The sequence below is a fragment of the Arctopsyche grandis genome, chromosome 2 (genome assembly GCF_051622035.1).
Source record: "Arctopsyche grandis isolate Sample6627 chromosome 2, ASM5162203v2, whole genome shotgun sequence".
NCBI classification, from domain to species: domain Eukaryota; kingdom Metazoa; phylum Arthropoda; class Insecta; order Trichoptera; family Hydropsychidae; genus Arctopsyche; species Arctopsyche grandis.
In genome coordinates, this window is record NC_135356.1 from 26078716 (window position 1) to 26094694 (window position 15979).

At 35.9% G+C, this 15979-nt stretch overlaps 1 protein-coding gene across 1 annotated transcript; it reads left to right on the forward strand.

Annotated features, from left to right (window-relative positions):
- Positions 1 to 3964: 3964 nt before the first annotated feature.
- LOC143922636 (kelch-like protein 24) lies at positions 3965 to 10220 on the forward strand. Its single transcript, XM_077445966.1, has 9 exons — positions 3965 to 4355; positions 5228 to 5384; positions 5461 to 5658; positions 5795 to 5959; positions 6259 to 6435; positions 6781 to 6944; positions 7010 to 7232; positions 7758 to 7947; positions 9397 to 10220. The coding sequence occupies exons 1-9, from the start codon at positions 4348 to 4350 to the stop codon at positions 9540 to 9542; spliced, it is 1428 nt and encodes a 475-aa protein (XP_077302092.1). The 5' UTR covers positions 3965 to 4347; the 3' UTR covers positions 9543 to 10220.
- The last annotated feature ends 5759 nt before the right edge of the window (positions 10221 to 15979 follow it).

The following is a 15979-nucleotide window of genomic DNA, read 5'->3' on the forward strand; positions in this document are numbered from 1 at the left end:
GATCATGGTATTTTATAATTATAGTAATAATTTAAAAAAATATATACAAATCGGACGACCGGAAATGGAACTGTTCAATCAAAATGTCAAGAACGGTGACCTGAAAAATGCAATCGAGATAGTTGCACTCTCCAAACACCCAAAATGCGTCAGGGGGTAGTTGTATGTTATCCGAGGGCGCTAACCTTTTTTGTGAAATTCTATTGCGTAAGTTATTTTTGAGCGCCTTTGAAAATTAGAAAATTGCGCTACTATTCAGTGCAATTTAGTGCATCTTTCAGGGAACCGTCAAGAACATGCATCTTTATGCATTATCATGGAATCGTAAAAATTACCTGGAGACACACTTTTTCAATACTGATTCATTCTGTAAGTTTCATTGTTGCATAAACGTGTTGCATTTCAATTTATGTTTTTTTTTTATCATAAAAGCATCAGAAGAAAATTTATTAAGTGGATTTATTCTAGAAGTTTTATTGCATGTAGTAATTATTCATGACAAATTAACCCATGCACTAAACCAAACTGGGATAAATGCAAAGGATATCGCCCTTTTGAAGAACCTATATTGGAACCAATCTACTGTTGTGAAGGTTGAAGACTTGGAAACCGAAAAAGTAGAAATTAGTCGAGGGGTACGGCAGGGATGTGTATTGTCACCCATGCTCTTCAATCTGTATTCGGAAATGGTGTTCAACCAGACAGTCGATAGTCGAATAGGAGTAAAAATAGACGGCGAAATTATAAATAATATCCGTTTCGCTGATGATACGGCAATATTGACTGAGAGTGCCGAAGACCTGCAATCGTTATTGATCGCAATTGATCATTCATGTCAAAAATGGGGTCTGTCTATTAATATCAACAAGACAAAATCAATGGTCATATGTAAAGAAAAGACGGATCCATTAAACCTGAGTGTGCGCGGACAAATGATTGAACAGGTCGAACAATACGAATACCTAGGAGCAATGATCAATACGGACGTCAGTTCCGAAATGGAGATAAGAAGAAGGATCGAAATAGCAAGAAATGCCTTCGGCAGCATGAAAAATGTTTTGTGTTGTCGAAAGTTTTCTATGAAATTGCGCTTAAGAGTCCTGCACTCCTATGTTTGGTCGGTGTTGCTGTACGGATGCGAAACGTGGACACTGTTAGTGGCATCCATGAACAGGATAGAGTCCTTTGAAATGTGGTGTTACCGGAGGATGCACGGGCCATAAACGATGTCTGCCCATGGTAGTCGCCTACGTCCGAATACGGATTCGGCATTAGAAGAAGAAAAAGTAATTATTAATTTAATGTATTTTTATGTACTATCTACATTTTTTAAAAAAAAAAAATGTAGATCATTATTTTTGTCGAAATATACTTTTTTGACATTGATTTATTTGTTATTATTGAGTCGTTAAGAACTACACAATCTCCTTTTTACTTTTTTTATATAGGTATAATAACTTTTCAATAGTCTGAAATATGGAATGTCCTAACAAAATATATACATAGGTAAAATGATAATAATTAAATGAAAAATTTTCATTATATCCTTAATCTTATATTATTTTTATTATATTTAGAGAATGATTTTCTTCAGCAATTATTATTTAGGAAATCAAAGTAGTGACGCACCCAAAGTTTTCCAAAAAAAAGAAACATGACTGAAGTTAATTTAAAATCCTTATTAAGGGATCGTAAGATACCGTACCATATATATCACGAGTGTTTTTATATGGGAGCCCTTCGATTTTGATCCTAGAATAATTTTGAGCCAATTTAAAACTAGTCTAGGATCTCAGTTAGGGTACTTTGAGATGGTATACCAAATTTGGTGATTTCAAGTCAAAAACTGCGGCTGTGCGTAGCAGACATGCACATAAACCTATACACACACACACACACTCACACACCATGCACACATAAATATATATATATATATATATATATATATATATATATATATATTACATATGCAAGGATTTTTTTCAATAGTGCCGGAACTCATTTTTTGTCAAAAATTTTAGTAAAGAAAACTGTCTGATTGCTTTTGAAACATTAAAAATGCAACAAAACACTGCATTATTTGACAAAAAAAGCCCTGCATATATATGTATGTATGTAGATACATACATACATGCATATGTACATACATTGATAGACTAAGGCTATATTATACATAAATTAAAAATTAATGTTTTTTATATAAATATATGTACATATTTATGTACATTTGTCGTATATGTTTGTATATACATATATACTCCAGGATTTATGTCAGTTTGCATAAATAAAAATATTTTTATACTTTCAAACCTTTATGAATATGAATAAATGGAAGACAGAATTTGTAGTAGTCAAATTATCGCACTTTAACATGCATATGATCAGATGCTTATAATATAACATGAGATACAAATCAAAATAAGAATATCCACAATACATGTACATTCGAATATATCAAAATAATCTAGATCTAATAATTCAGGCCAAGTCGGTGGTGGGGTGATTTGGTGACCAACAAGACAAGATATTTAATAATACAATGAATAGTTATGTATATGTTGAACCAGATGTACAACAGGAGGTACAATCTTTCTCTGTCAGAAAGGCGCTTATTTAAAAAAAAAAAAATAGCATATACAATATTAGTAGACACCGTTAGTATTAGTACCGTGTAACAAAAATTAATGCAGTAGGTACATGTATGTGCTTTTAAAAGTTTATATCATTATCTGACTTTTTGGATCCAATTATGTACTTATCTCCTAAACCACTTAACAGATTAGGTTAAAACTTTTTTTACATGTACATACATATATGATAAAATTCAAACACTTGTTTTTTTTTTTAATAATTTTATCTAGACCGAAATTAGTACTTTTATTCTAGAGTTTTGAGGTGGACAAATTTAATTTAATTTATATATGTTTTAATTTATCACATTTAAACAATTTTATTTACAACAGATTTTGATTTATATAAATATTTTTTAGTTTCTTATATTTCAATTTTGTATAATTGGACGATTGGGGGGGTCTGTAACAAATTAAAAATAATTTGGGGGTGCATAGACAGCGTCGGGTGATCCGCGAAAGAAATATAAAGAAAACACATTTTCATTATTATGAAAGTTAAAATACATAATTAAAAATCCGTTGCTACTGACGGTGCTACGGCAACGACACCGAGGCTTTCTGGCATGCTTAAAACAAGCTATACTGAATGTATTAATTGTTCATTATGATCTTATTGAACGCTTATATAGCTCACTAGATTATGTCATTAGAGCAGTAAATAAAATCAAAAGGAATGCCATAAATGAGAGATTATTTTTCACAAACTCAGATGTATCTATTCCAGGACAGGGGCAATTTATTGAAATATCCAAAAATGAGGAACTAAAACCAGTGTTTGAACGAGGATCCCACAAATTCTTATTACAAAAACACTGTACATACAGAAATCTAGTAAAATAATAAAAATAATAAAAGGATACAGAAATCTGCTCATAAAAATGACATATATATGTAAATTTACATAGCTTATATGACTAACTTATTTGCCAAATTTAACAAAACCAATTTGAAGCTGTAAGGTTATCAATGAAACTCAATAAAAGCTATAAGTAAAATATAATATCTGCCTTTGTTGGCAAAATTTTTCTATACAAACAACACTTGTATAGAAGAATGTTCTCCGTCTTCAAATTTTATAAAATTGCGAAAAAGAGATGAAGATTTGCAGAAGCTGTTGATTGGTTTCCCGTCTTCCTATTTAGTATAATGTGGATTTGGAGCAGTTATGAACCTCATCACTCATGAAACTAATATAAACCTTGTGAAAAAAGAAACCCACTGGAAATAAGTGCTCGTGGAGACTAAGTAAGAATGTTACACACAAACATAGAGTCAAACATAAATAATCTCTTATCATACCATCAGGTTCACCCATCTCATTGAAAAAAAATGTGTTTTTGTGTTTTAAAATAATTTAATAAAAATAATTACAATTTCAACAAATATTACTTTGAATAACAATTTTTTTGTTAATATGTTATTTTATTTTGTGATAATTAAATTTTTTTATTTTGTGATAATTAAATAATAAAAATTACAATTTCAACAAATATTACTTTGAATAAATTTTTTTTGTTAATATCACCATTTTCCATTCAAGACATAAAAATCTATTTTATAATTTGTATATTATGCTGTTATGTATAGTTATTTCACTTGAGTGTTCGTGGTCAGGTTTAGGCTTAAATAAGAGGTCCATGGCCATAAAAGTTTGAGAACTACCGAGATGGACTAAGCTTCCTGCAAGATAAAAGTGAACATTCTCCATATTTTAATGTCAAAGTAAGTCGCCAATTTTATTGCCCAGTAATTTTAATAATATTTGAATGCCCCCCCACACCCACCCACTTGACTATTATCTGGATCCGCTAATGCATTTGGAATTGAAGGAGTTCGTGTGAAAAGGAACGTCGTGTGTGTTCCTACTTACATACATACATTGTACGAGTTGAAAAGCGTTGGGTCGAGATTGGAGCTTTATCAACAGTCAACAATAAAACTTATTGTTGCAAAGCAATTGCAAAAATTGCAAATATACTCATATGTAAATAAGGTGTTGAATTTCTGCGAGCGATGGTCTGGATGGCGTGAAAAATGTGCAATTTTTTAATTCGCAACTAAAACTGCACACGCTGCAGACGCCATACATTATCGTCTTACAATTCTTTACAAATAAAATGATTCATTTTGCTTAGTCGAAGATTACTCGTACTAACAGCTCGTACGAGCTGTTAGTGTTCAATCTGTTTGCCTTTTTGATCAGCTCAATACCATCGGTGAACATGTTTGGGTTGATATTCGCCTAAATAATTTTTCTCTTTTAATATGCGTTTTATATTTTCCTCCCAGTGAATCACCTCATATAATTAGTTAATTTTTTTCAAACTTGCAAAAGAACTTAAGGTTTTTGGCTGGCGGGAGGGTTAATTCTAGGAGTTTGAGTAATGAATTAATTTTTATTCCCGAATTATTAAATATGTATTTGTGTATATATTTGCAAATGTGTGTACGTGTATGTATATTTTTGTGTATATGTAATTATTATTGGCCAGGAAGGCCCATGGGGTTTACCTGCTAGACCTTCCTGGTATAAATATATAAATAAATAAATAAATTTCGATAATCGTTGATAAATGATTTTGTTTTTCGGTAAGTGGATGCACACTTCACGAAATTAACTGTTGCATATTGGACATCGACGAGATTCGCCTGAACCAAGCTATGGATCTATCGAATATTATGGGGATGTTGACACCTTTAGAAAGTTTAGAGCAAAAAGCGATGGATTTTATTATTGATAATTTTGGGATTGTGAGTAGTGTCGATTGTAAAAAATAGTATTATTTCTTAATTAACAATAAATAATTTATATTTACACATATTTCAGTTGTACAAAACGCCAGAGTTCTGTCGTTTACCGGATTCTCTCGTATTGAAAATTTTGAGATCAGATCGATTAAATGTGTCTTCCGAAGAAGAAGTCTTCCATGCTGTGAGACTTTGGATCACTTTTGACGAAAATAATCGTAAAGAAAAATTAATAGATATGCTAAGCTCAGTGAGACTAACATTGTTGTCCTTGGAGGTAAATAATTTTGTGTTTCCCTATCACTGACGTATTTTTCTATCACTCGATAATAATGTTATATAAATTTATAATATTATTATTACATGATTTTTATTATTATATAACATTATAGAATATTAATTTTTATTTTCAGTTTTTCCTCCTTGAAGTTGTGGAATTATGCGAGCCATTCGAAGAATGTATGATCAACCTCAATCAAGCTGTTTATGAAATGATGATACCCAATCATCTCAGCAAACCCAAATATCGCATGGGGAGAGCAAAACTGGCAGTCATTGGTGACTCTGAACTCACAGACGTGAGTATGGTGTATAAATGCTATACCCTATTTGACTTACCATCAGCAATTGGAAAACTCTAGACTTCATCTTCTAAACTCTAGAAGATTCATAGTACATATATATATATATATATATATATATATATATATATATATATATATATATATATATATATATATATATATATATATATATATATATATATATAAATTTTGGGTAACATTTTGCTGATGAATAAGAATCGTATATTTTCCTTCTGACTGCCAAGTTAACTGAAATGAGTATAAATTTAAATTGAATATGTACATGTTTTTAGGCGTCCAGTACTATCGATATCTACGATGGAGTCAGAAATACGTGGACCCAATCAAAAAAACTAAATATCGACCGTGCGAGGTTCGGTTCAGTCGTTGTTAACGATTGGATATTAATCATCGGTGGATGCAGACCGATAAGAATATGTGAAGCGATAATCGGGGTACCTCTTAGCGAAGTATGATTCAATTTATTTTTAAACGTGTTGTAAATTGGACCCTAATAACTAATGTGCAAATTAGTAATTACCAAATTACTGATGTGATGTAGTTCACCAATATTTTGATCTACATGTAACAAATTTTTAGATAGGTATAATTAATTACGTTACATCTAGTTGACTAGCTATAAGTTAGAGTTTGATATCCTATAACAAAATCCAAGTGGCGGAATACTATTCACATGTAGATCAAATCAATTATTTATTTTATAAACTAATATTGTAGAAATATATACCTACATAATATAGATAGAAATACATATTTATAGTATAATCGAAATAATTTATCTTTATCGTTTGTAGGTAATATATATAGATTTAAAGGATGGCCAGATTCACGAATTGAAATCATTAAATGGACCACGATTCAACTTTCAAGTGGCAACAATTTCAGACGATTCATCTACTGACGTGTACGTCATCGGCGGTTTTAGTGATTATAAAACTGCATTGACGACAGTGGAGAGGTAAAATCTAAAACTTTAACTGTTATAAAATAGTAATCCCTATCTAAAATCAAATCTCTGAACAGGTGGAACAGCGAGAAGCAGATCTGGAAAAAAAATATCGCTCGTATGCTCACGATAAGTATTCATCCCGGTGTATCCGTCATCAACGATAATATATATCTGACAGGTGGCTTAAGAACTATCAACTTAAAGATTTATTGCACCGACCTAGTACAAATGTACTCACCAAAAAACAATAAATGGATATATTGCACGCCCATGATCCAGAAAAGAGCAAATCACTCGGTAAATGGAAACTAGAATTTAAGCTTGTTTCGCTGTCAGTTTATGGTTTTTGGCGATTTCGAATTCCATAAGTCGTACTTAGTTGATAGATATTAAATTAAATTGAAGACTCCCAATCAGCTGCTTGGTTTGAAAGTCCTATAGACTAGTAAAATTTGAATCATTCATGGAAATGTTAATATAAGGCATAAGTGGTATTTCGTTGATAAATATTAAATTAAATTGAAGACCTCCAATCAGCCAGTTGGGTAGAAAGACATTTCAGACATATAGTCCCTATAATATCAGATGATAGTGACCATATAAATTACTTGAATCATTCATGGAGTTGTGAATATAAGGCCAGATTCTGATTATATTCTCATCAAATGTCTTAAACTGACAGTAAACACAGTCAGCATATACATACATATATATATATATATATATATATATATATATATATATATATACATATATATATATATATATATATATATATATATATATATATATTCATCAATACTTATAATTTATCGTTTTTAGAGCGTGACAATCAATGGGAAGTTATACGTCGGCGGTGGCTTTTGCAGCATCATCGGTAATCAAATACGTCATCTCATAAGTATGGAATCATTCGATCCTGTAGCCAACGTGTGGACTAGTTTTTCTGAGTTGCCGAGTGCGAGATCAGGAGCCGCACTTATTTTCTCTCAAAACAAACTGTTTCTCATAGGTGAGATTTTGTATATAGTATTACAGCAAATTTTTTCATAAAGGGTTTTAGAGGAGTCATAATTGATCCTTTTATCATGTGTTTCTTCTATACCATAAAATATCTAGATATTTCTGGATACTTTTTTTTATAAATAATACTCGACTCATCATTCCTTTTGTGGGCAATAAATGAATAAATGAACATTCAAATTCCAGTATCGTACTGAGCTCCAAAAACACTACAAATCAACTTGAATTAATCTTTTCTAAACAATAATATTATGATAATTCAAAAACATCCAATAAAAAATACAAATGCAAAAATTGCAAATAAAAATATAAAATATAAAACATGGTTACAAACATTTTTCCACACATCTTTAAATATGCAATTTTTTCAACCACAAGTTCTTTTACACTGTACATTGTCATCTCGATGTTTCTCCAAGCCACACATCCCTTAATTACTTCCCATATCTTTTCAATTGGATTGAGTTCCAGCTGAAATGGGGGTGACCTTAGAGTCTATAACATACTTTTTCTGTCGACATTTATGCTCCAATACTAATTTATAAAGCTCTGCGGGTCAAAATAAATATTTTTTTATGTCAACCACTGCTTTATAATATCTTTTTAGGAATCTAGGGTCAAAAATAAGATCCATTATCTATCACCCACAACAGAATTCGGTACCAAATTTGGAATCAACTTTTCGGTTATCCATTTCTTATAATTGTCGAAGTTCATTTCATGGTGATAATCTCCGGTTCTTTGATGACAGGAATTTGGAACAAAGCCTCGTTCTGTACCGGCGTTTACAATTATAAATCCTGCTCCTTTGGATGCCGCATTTACATATAATGCCACTTTCCGAAGAATCTCTCCACGTCATTGACTTGTGTTGTGTGTTGAATGTATATACATATGTTTCATCGGTATACACGATTGGTCTACCTTCTGCTCTAAATCGAGCTATTGATCTTAAAAATGTGATTCTTTTATATACATTGCACATTTTCTCTTGTAACAATTTTCTGTCATCGGACATTTTTTTTCTGTCTGGACTGTGAAGAGTAGTGCGCTTGCCCGTAAACCCTATGGATTGTTTCATTTTTTCCAATATCCCAGAACGCATTTATTATTTATAATTTCGAGAAAATCTCGGGAACTTTGTAACCACCGTCACTGTCAAGCCACGCGTCTACCAAGAAGCAAAAAAGGCGTGGATTCGTATCGGCAGACTAACGATATCTGTACACCCGGGCACGCACACTGTCTCAATTTTCTTCTCTCGTTGAACGAACTCTACATGTGGCCATTTTCAACACTACAGATATGAATTCCAGAGAATGAAATTAAATCGACAACTCTTATTTTACGTTTTTATTCATAATTACTCAAAAGTGCTATACTTTCTACCTTATACTATCTCTTTCTTCAATTTTTAATTTAATCTTAATTGTTTTAGGGGGAACAGTTGCACAAAAATCTTTAGACGATGTCTGTGAGTATGATCCGAGATGTGAAGAATGGATAGCCCGTAAAAGTCTCAGCATTCCAAGGACCGGAGTGCAAGCATTAATATTGCCATACGACGTTATAGATTTTCAATAATATTTTTGTAACAAAGTATACAATACAGTAAGAAACTTAGAATATGCTATCCAAGTCTATAAGCTAATTGCCCTTCACATTTTAAATCTAAGTTCTGAGTGTATTAGTATTATAACATTAAAGCGTTTGGATAATTTTAATAAAATAAAGAATGTATGACCGAAAAATGTAGAAAGTAATAATGCGATTTTTGAACGTAAGCGGTGAGGACGGATGAGTATTATGAATGTATTACGTAATATTATGCTAAGCATATTTAACATAACAGAATACATATTTTGTTTCTAACATTCCAAAGTAAGGCCCATCCAAGATAAGACCCTCCCAAGAAATTTTTCTGTAGAATGATTGGTCCATCTTCTTTTAAATAAACACAGCTTAAGATTTTTGATCCACGGGACTACTGATGCCACCGTAAAAGTTAACATACATTTATGATTCCATATTTACCATTAAGTTTTTAGTCATAATGTTTCATATTGATATGATTCAATGACATCTTCACTCTTATTATATTGATGTTGTTATTCTTATTTAATATTTGCTTGCTATTGTATTCAAGTGAGTGTTACATGCAATAAGCAATTTAAAAAAATTAAGACTTTATAGGTAAGACCTATACAAGGTGATGTTATTTTGTAAAATCTTTAAACTATCGAAATAAAAATACTTTTCTTGAATTAATGAGTTTTATTTAAAATTTGATTATAACAAGATATGTATCTCTACTGCGGTGACTAGCTACATTTAGGATGTTCATAATAAAGCTGACCGGAAAAGTCTATATTAGGTCGTAGCGAAAGACACGAATTTTGGATTTTCATCGATGGAACTAGTGGAAAACGTGCATCGTATCAAGAAAACGTAAAATCAAAATTTTCATTGTTTATTTTTGATAAAGTAGGTACCACGAGCCTATAAACGTCAAACGTAAACTGTCACTTTGACATTTCTGCACTAATATACTCGTAATATCCACAAATCCGACCACTATTTTTTTGACATTATAAATAGACAATCAACATTGTTTGCAATAATTTGATCATTTTTAGTATGGATATTTGTTTAATTGAAAATGTGGCGGCTCTACGGTATGTTCGAGGATAATTGGATTATTAGTCACATTGCGATGGTCACAAAGACAATTTTTGCTATGAAAACCGCGAATGCGGAATATTTGGCACTCGAGTTTTCGTTAATATGATAGTTATCGTTAGTATTGTGGCGGATCGCTATACGACATGGTCGAGTTTGGTCACCTTCCTGCGAGTGGGGACCAATTCGGCTGTGTTCAGAGTAGCTACCTCACTCTGCCTTCAGCCGTCATAAATAAAGCACGTGCATCAATATGTCAGTCGTCTCATTCGTTCATCCCCCATAACTGGTGAACGATAGCTGCAGGGGCTGTAATGTGTGTATGTGTATGTATGGGTGACCAGTGGCTGTGTGTGTGTGTGTGTGTCGTAGTCTCGTTCAGCTCGCTCTGGAGCACGTGCTGGAACAGGGCGGGGTGGGGAATTAGACACGTCAGGTTGATTATATCCTCGTGAACGATAGCTGCAGGGGCTGTATATATGCGTGTGTATGTGTGGATGACCATTGGCTGTGTATGTGTCGTCGTCTCGATCAGCTTGCTCTGGAACGGTGTGGGGTGGGGGAATTATACAAAAGAGTAATGGTTATGATCTCGTTTTTATTGATGAGTTGATGGCCGAGCCGGGGAGTTGCTCGACGCCTCTGCCCCTTTATGGCGGAGGCTGTGGATCGAGTAGGCTGTGGCTGGTCAGGAAGGGTAGACCAGCCACGCCAAGACCTTCTCGGTCGGCGTCTCACGAGCGTCTGAGAGCTCGCCGGGTTCGAGGCTTGGGTCGAACACGTGGTCGAGCATAGTCGGTGAGGCATGACTATGGAAGAAGCCATACTCCTCGGAGGGCTTCTATGATGCCAATGAGCGCTCGCCGTGATCAGACTTGGGCGGATCACGTGGCCAGCCTGCCTTAGTTCGAGGCCGGCTTTTACGTGGGACGCTGCATCTGGCGGTCCGCGCCGGGATCACTGGGTGCCGGACCCACGGGAGAATCTAGAGCGACTGACAGATGGTCGGTGTAAAAAGAGAGAAAACAAAAGCCGAAGCCGTAAGAGGACAACCAACGGCCATGAGGGTTTTTGGCTCGGACACCTCGTTTATTAAGGAGTAGATGGCGAGCCGGGGAGTTTCTCGGCGCCTGTGCCCCTTTATGGCGGGGGCTGCAGATTGAATACGCTGGCTGGTCAGGCAGGGTAGACCAGCCACGCCAAGACTTTCTCATCGGAAACATTTAACCAACGACGATTTTGGGCCAACTTTTAAAACCAGTAGCGTACAAAATATCGAAATAAAAATTAAATTAAAAAATTGAAATTAAATATCAAAATTAAGCTAAAGAGCGAGATGGAGCTAAAATTAGATCATCGTTGATGTTTTGAATTACAACAATGTTTTGAATTACGACGATACGCATTACAACCAGAGAAATATTATAATTTCTCTGATTACCAGCGAAAAAAACCTTGTTGCTGTGGCGGCTCGCTTATACGACATGGTCGAGTTTGGTTGCCTTCCTGCGAGTGGGGACCAACCCGGCTGGGTTCGGACAGCTGCTACTCACTCTGTCTTCAGCTGTCATATAATAAACACGTGCATCAACATGCCAGTCGTCTCATTCGTTCATCCTCCATACTGGTGACCCCCGACATCGAGCCACGCAGCCTCGATCAATTTCAACATGCCGCTCATCCCATGCCGCTCATCCCTGCCTCGCCGAGTCAGGCGGGAGAAGCTACCCGCCGCGCCCCCATCGCCATCAACACGCGTCGCGGCCCGCGGGTGACAATAAACGAGCAGACACGGCTACCTACCTACCTACCTACCTACCTACCGACGTCCAGCCAACGTCGATGACAGGTGCTTTAAAAAATGGGGGAGCGAATGAGACGACGATCTTGACAGCTGGATGTGGAGTCATGCGCGATCCACTACACATAGAACGGTCATCCAGCACCACAAGACATACACCACCTCAGCACCATCATCATCATCATCATCATCAAGGCCCCGTCCGTCCCCACGAGCGTCGTCACGCCGAGACGGGCGGTAGCGCTACAACACCTCCACGAGCCACAACGACTCACAGTCCAGCTCGGAGTATCATCAACCACATCGATGCCCCTGCCGCCCCCGCCGCCCCACCAACCGACATCAGCCTCGGAAGAGCGCCGCCGCCGCAGCATCGCATCGCGCGACCATCGGACCACCCACCGTCCTGCTCGCGACGTCACCGCCCTCGAATCTACCGACCATTCAGGGCGGTACACCTATGTACACAGCGGATGACCCACGTCAACATTTTTTTTTCTCCCCACGTAATAATTTTTTCTCTTTGTGTAACAACAATTTTTTTTCTTTTGTAAAATTTGTTTCTTTGTAATTTTGGTATCGCTGATGCTGGGGGGGGAGTGATGTGGCGGCTCGCTTATACGACATGGTCGAGTTTGGTTGCCTTCCTGCGAGTGGGGACCAACCCGGCTGGGTTCGGACAGCTGCTACTCACTCTGTCTTCAGCTGTCATATAATAAACACGTGCATCAACATGCCAGTCGTCTCATTCGTTCATCCTCCATATTGCTATTTCTTATTAAAAGTCGTCACGATATACTACTGTGTTTCCGCCGTCGATGAAACATTTAACAAAAAAAATGTCGGTGATTTGTCAAAGGGTTTTTTTTTCTTTCGTCGAAATAAAATTAATAATCACACATTATCCGATTAATTTTACTTCTGAGATGGATTTAATTATTTGATTTATTTCGACGAGAGAAACAATTGAAGACATTATCCGATAAATTTTACCTCTGAAATGATTTAATTAATTGATTTATTTCAACGAGAGAAACAATTGAAGACTAAAAAAAATTCGATTGATCTACCGACAACGCACCGGATTGCGACCATCGCTCGGTCACCCATACTAATACATGAGATATTCTCAGTAACTGCGCATTACGGGGAAGTAAAAATAATAATTCTTTGATTTTTTTTCGATCTTAGTGCGTATCTTCGTAAGTCAAAACATCTTCGACAAACAAAAGTCGAGGATTACCTGTGTGTGATTGTTGATGATCTAATTTTAGGTCAATCTCGAAACTTTATTTAAATTGGACATGTTCTGTTTTAACTTTCAATATTTTATTTTAATTTTAATATATTTGTGGCGGCTCGCTTATACGACATGGTCGAGTTTGGTTGCCTTCCTGCGAGTGGGGACCAACCCGGCTGGGTTCGGAGAGCCGCTACTCACTCTGTCTTCAGCTGTCATATAATAAACACGTGCATTAACATGCCAGTCGTCTCATTCGTTCATCCTCCATATATTGATTATAATTTTATTTTGATATTTGAATTTAATTTTAATGTAATAATAATAGTTTTAATTTTGATATTTAATATCAATTTTTAAATTTAATTTTTATTTCGATATTTTGTACGCTACTGGTTTTATCCTTCTGCTTAAAACTTTGGCCCAAAATCGTCGTTGGTTTGGTCCGCACGCAGCATCAGAGAGACACAACAACTCGTTACCGCGTCTCGAACACATCCAACTCACGAACACGCGTTGGATGCGTTCGTGAACGTTCGGGAACCCTTTCTCGTGGGACAAAAAACGGGAAACACAATAACGCACGAAATCAACGCGCGAAACGCACACACTCATATTTCGACTCACACACACGCATCACACATCGGTGCTCGCGGCCGCACACGATGCGAGTGAAGAGCCCGCGTAACTTTACGTTTAAAATGATCATAAAACGAAAAATGACGCCTTTTGAACTAAGCATCTTTTTAAATTCAAATTATAAAAATAAAAATATTGTTATGGGGACTGGCTAGAGTTGTGATGTATCTCATAACTAGAGGTAGGATAGTCACAGTGCTATCCATTGTTCGGCAAACCTTTAACAATGCATTTACAACCTTTGAACAATACACGGCCCCCTCAGGCTCCGGTGACTACTCATAACAAGCCACCACGTTGTTTTGAGACAGATTCATCTGGGGGGATCTGACGTGTCCAGTAGTGGAAATACGGTTGTATGTTTGAATAAATTGTAGGCGAGGGTATGGATGTTGACCGTATCTCGGCCGAACGAAACACGGCTGTGGTTTGTTGAAATAAATTGTTTTATTATAGTTTTGGGTATACAAGTGTATAAATGGTTATGTTGATGAAGCTGTTATGTTATGGAAGTTTCTCGAAGTGACTGGAATCGACTAAGCCAATTTAAGAGGTCAAGGAATTTGAGCCTTAAAGCCCTCAACATGAGGCCCCCCATCGAACAGTCTAAGAGACTCTTTCGTCGGAGAACGAGACGGTTGTTCATGAATATCGCACAAGAACAACCGCACATCACTGTTCTAATAAAAAAATCACACTGTACATAACCAAGTACAAAATAAACAACAACGCATGAACACATAAAGCGCGCATGCGTAAAGAAAAAATACCTGAAATGTGCCGTGCGAAAGCACGCACACCTCAAGTAAAAATACATGTATGTATGTATGTTTATGCGGGCTTAAGCAAGCACACACACACACACACACACACACACACACACACACGCACGCACACACACACATACACGCAATCACACACACACACAAACCACAAATACATACACACACCTAAACAGCAAACGCACACTCTCACACACACACATTCACTGAATAAAAAAAATAAAAATGAACTCACAAATGCTTTTGCAATCAAGTGGAGTAGTAGCATCCACGGGAACACAGCTTCCCAAAGCATTTCGCGAACTTTTCGAAAGCTCTAAACCAGTGGTTCTTAACGGGGGCGCCAGCGCCCCCTTGTGGGCGTTTTAAAGGTCTGAGGGGGCGTTTTTAAATTTTTAACATTTGGGGGGCGCTGCAGGAGTTCAAGTGGGCGTTGTGACGTGCAAAGCGATTTTATGGGCGCTCACAGACTGTGCGTTTGCCTTGCGTTTTGAGGAAACGCAATTGAGTACAGCCGTTTGCAGTTACCCCTCGTTTTTATATATACGTATATACATATATGTATATCGCTTTCATTTTTGTACCCAAATGGGTTTCCTCAAAACGCAAAGTGTCAATAGGCCTTATTGCATCATGCACTCCTCTGTCAATTCGTTGGAGATGGTCGCGTTCATTTATAAGCGTTACTGTGTGTGGTGTAGTCTGAGTTCTTGAAAATTTTTTCTTCGCAAATTGGCCTTTATTTAAAGATGACAACCAATCAGAAAAAAAATGTCGACAATATTCTATTGACTATTTAAAATTCGGTTTTGTTCCATCTCCTACAAATCAACAATTGCCAATGTGTTTAATCTGTCAACACGTATTTTCTATTGAGGCA

What these genes read in the sequence shown, in the direction of transcription:
- LOC143922636 (XM_077445966.1), top strand. An exon ending in GTGACTCTGAACTCACAGAC is followed by an intron (nt 5,960 to 6,258) that starts GTGAGTATGGTG and finishes ACATGTTTTTAG; the next exon opens with GCGTCCAGTACTATCGATAT. An exon ending in AAACAAACTGTTTCTCATAG is followed by an intron (nt 7,948 to 9,396) that starts GTGAGATTTTGT and finishes TAATTGTTTTAG; the next exon opens with GGGGAACAGTTGCACAAAAA.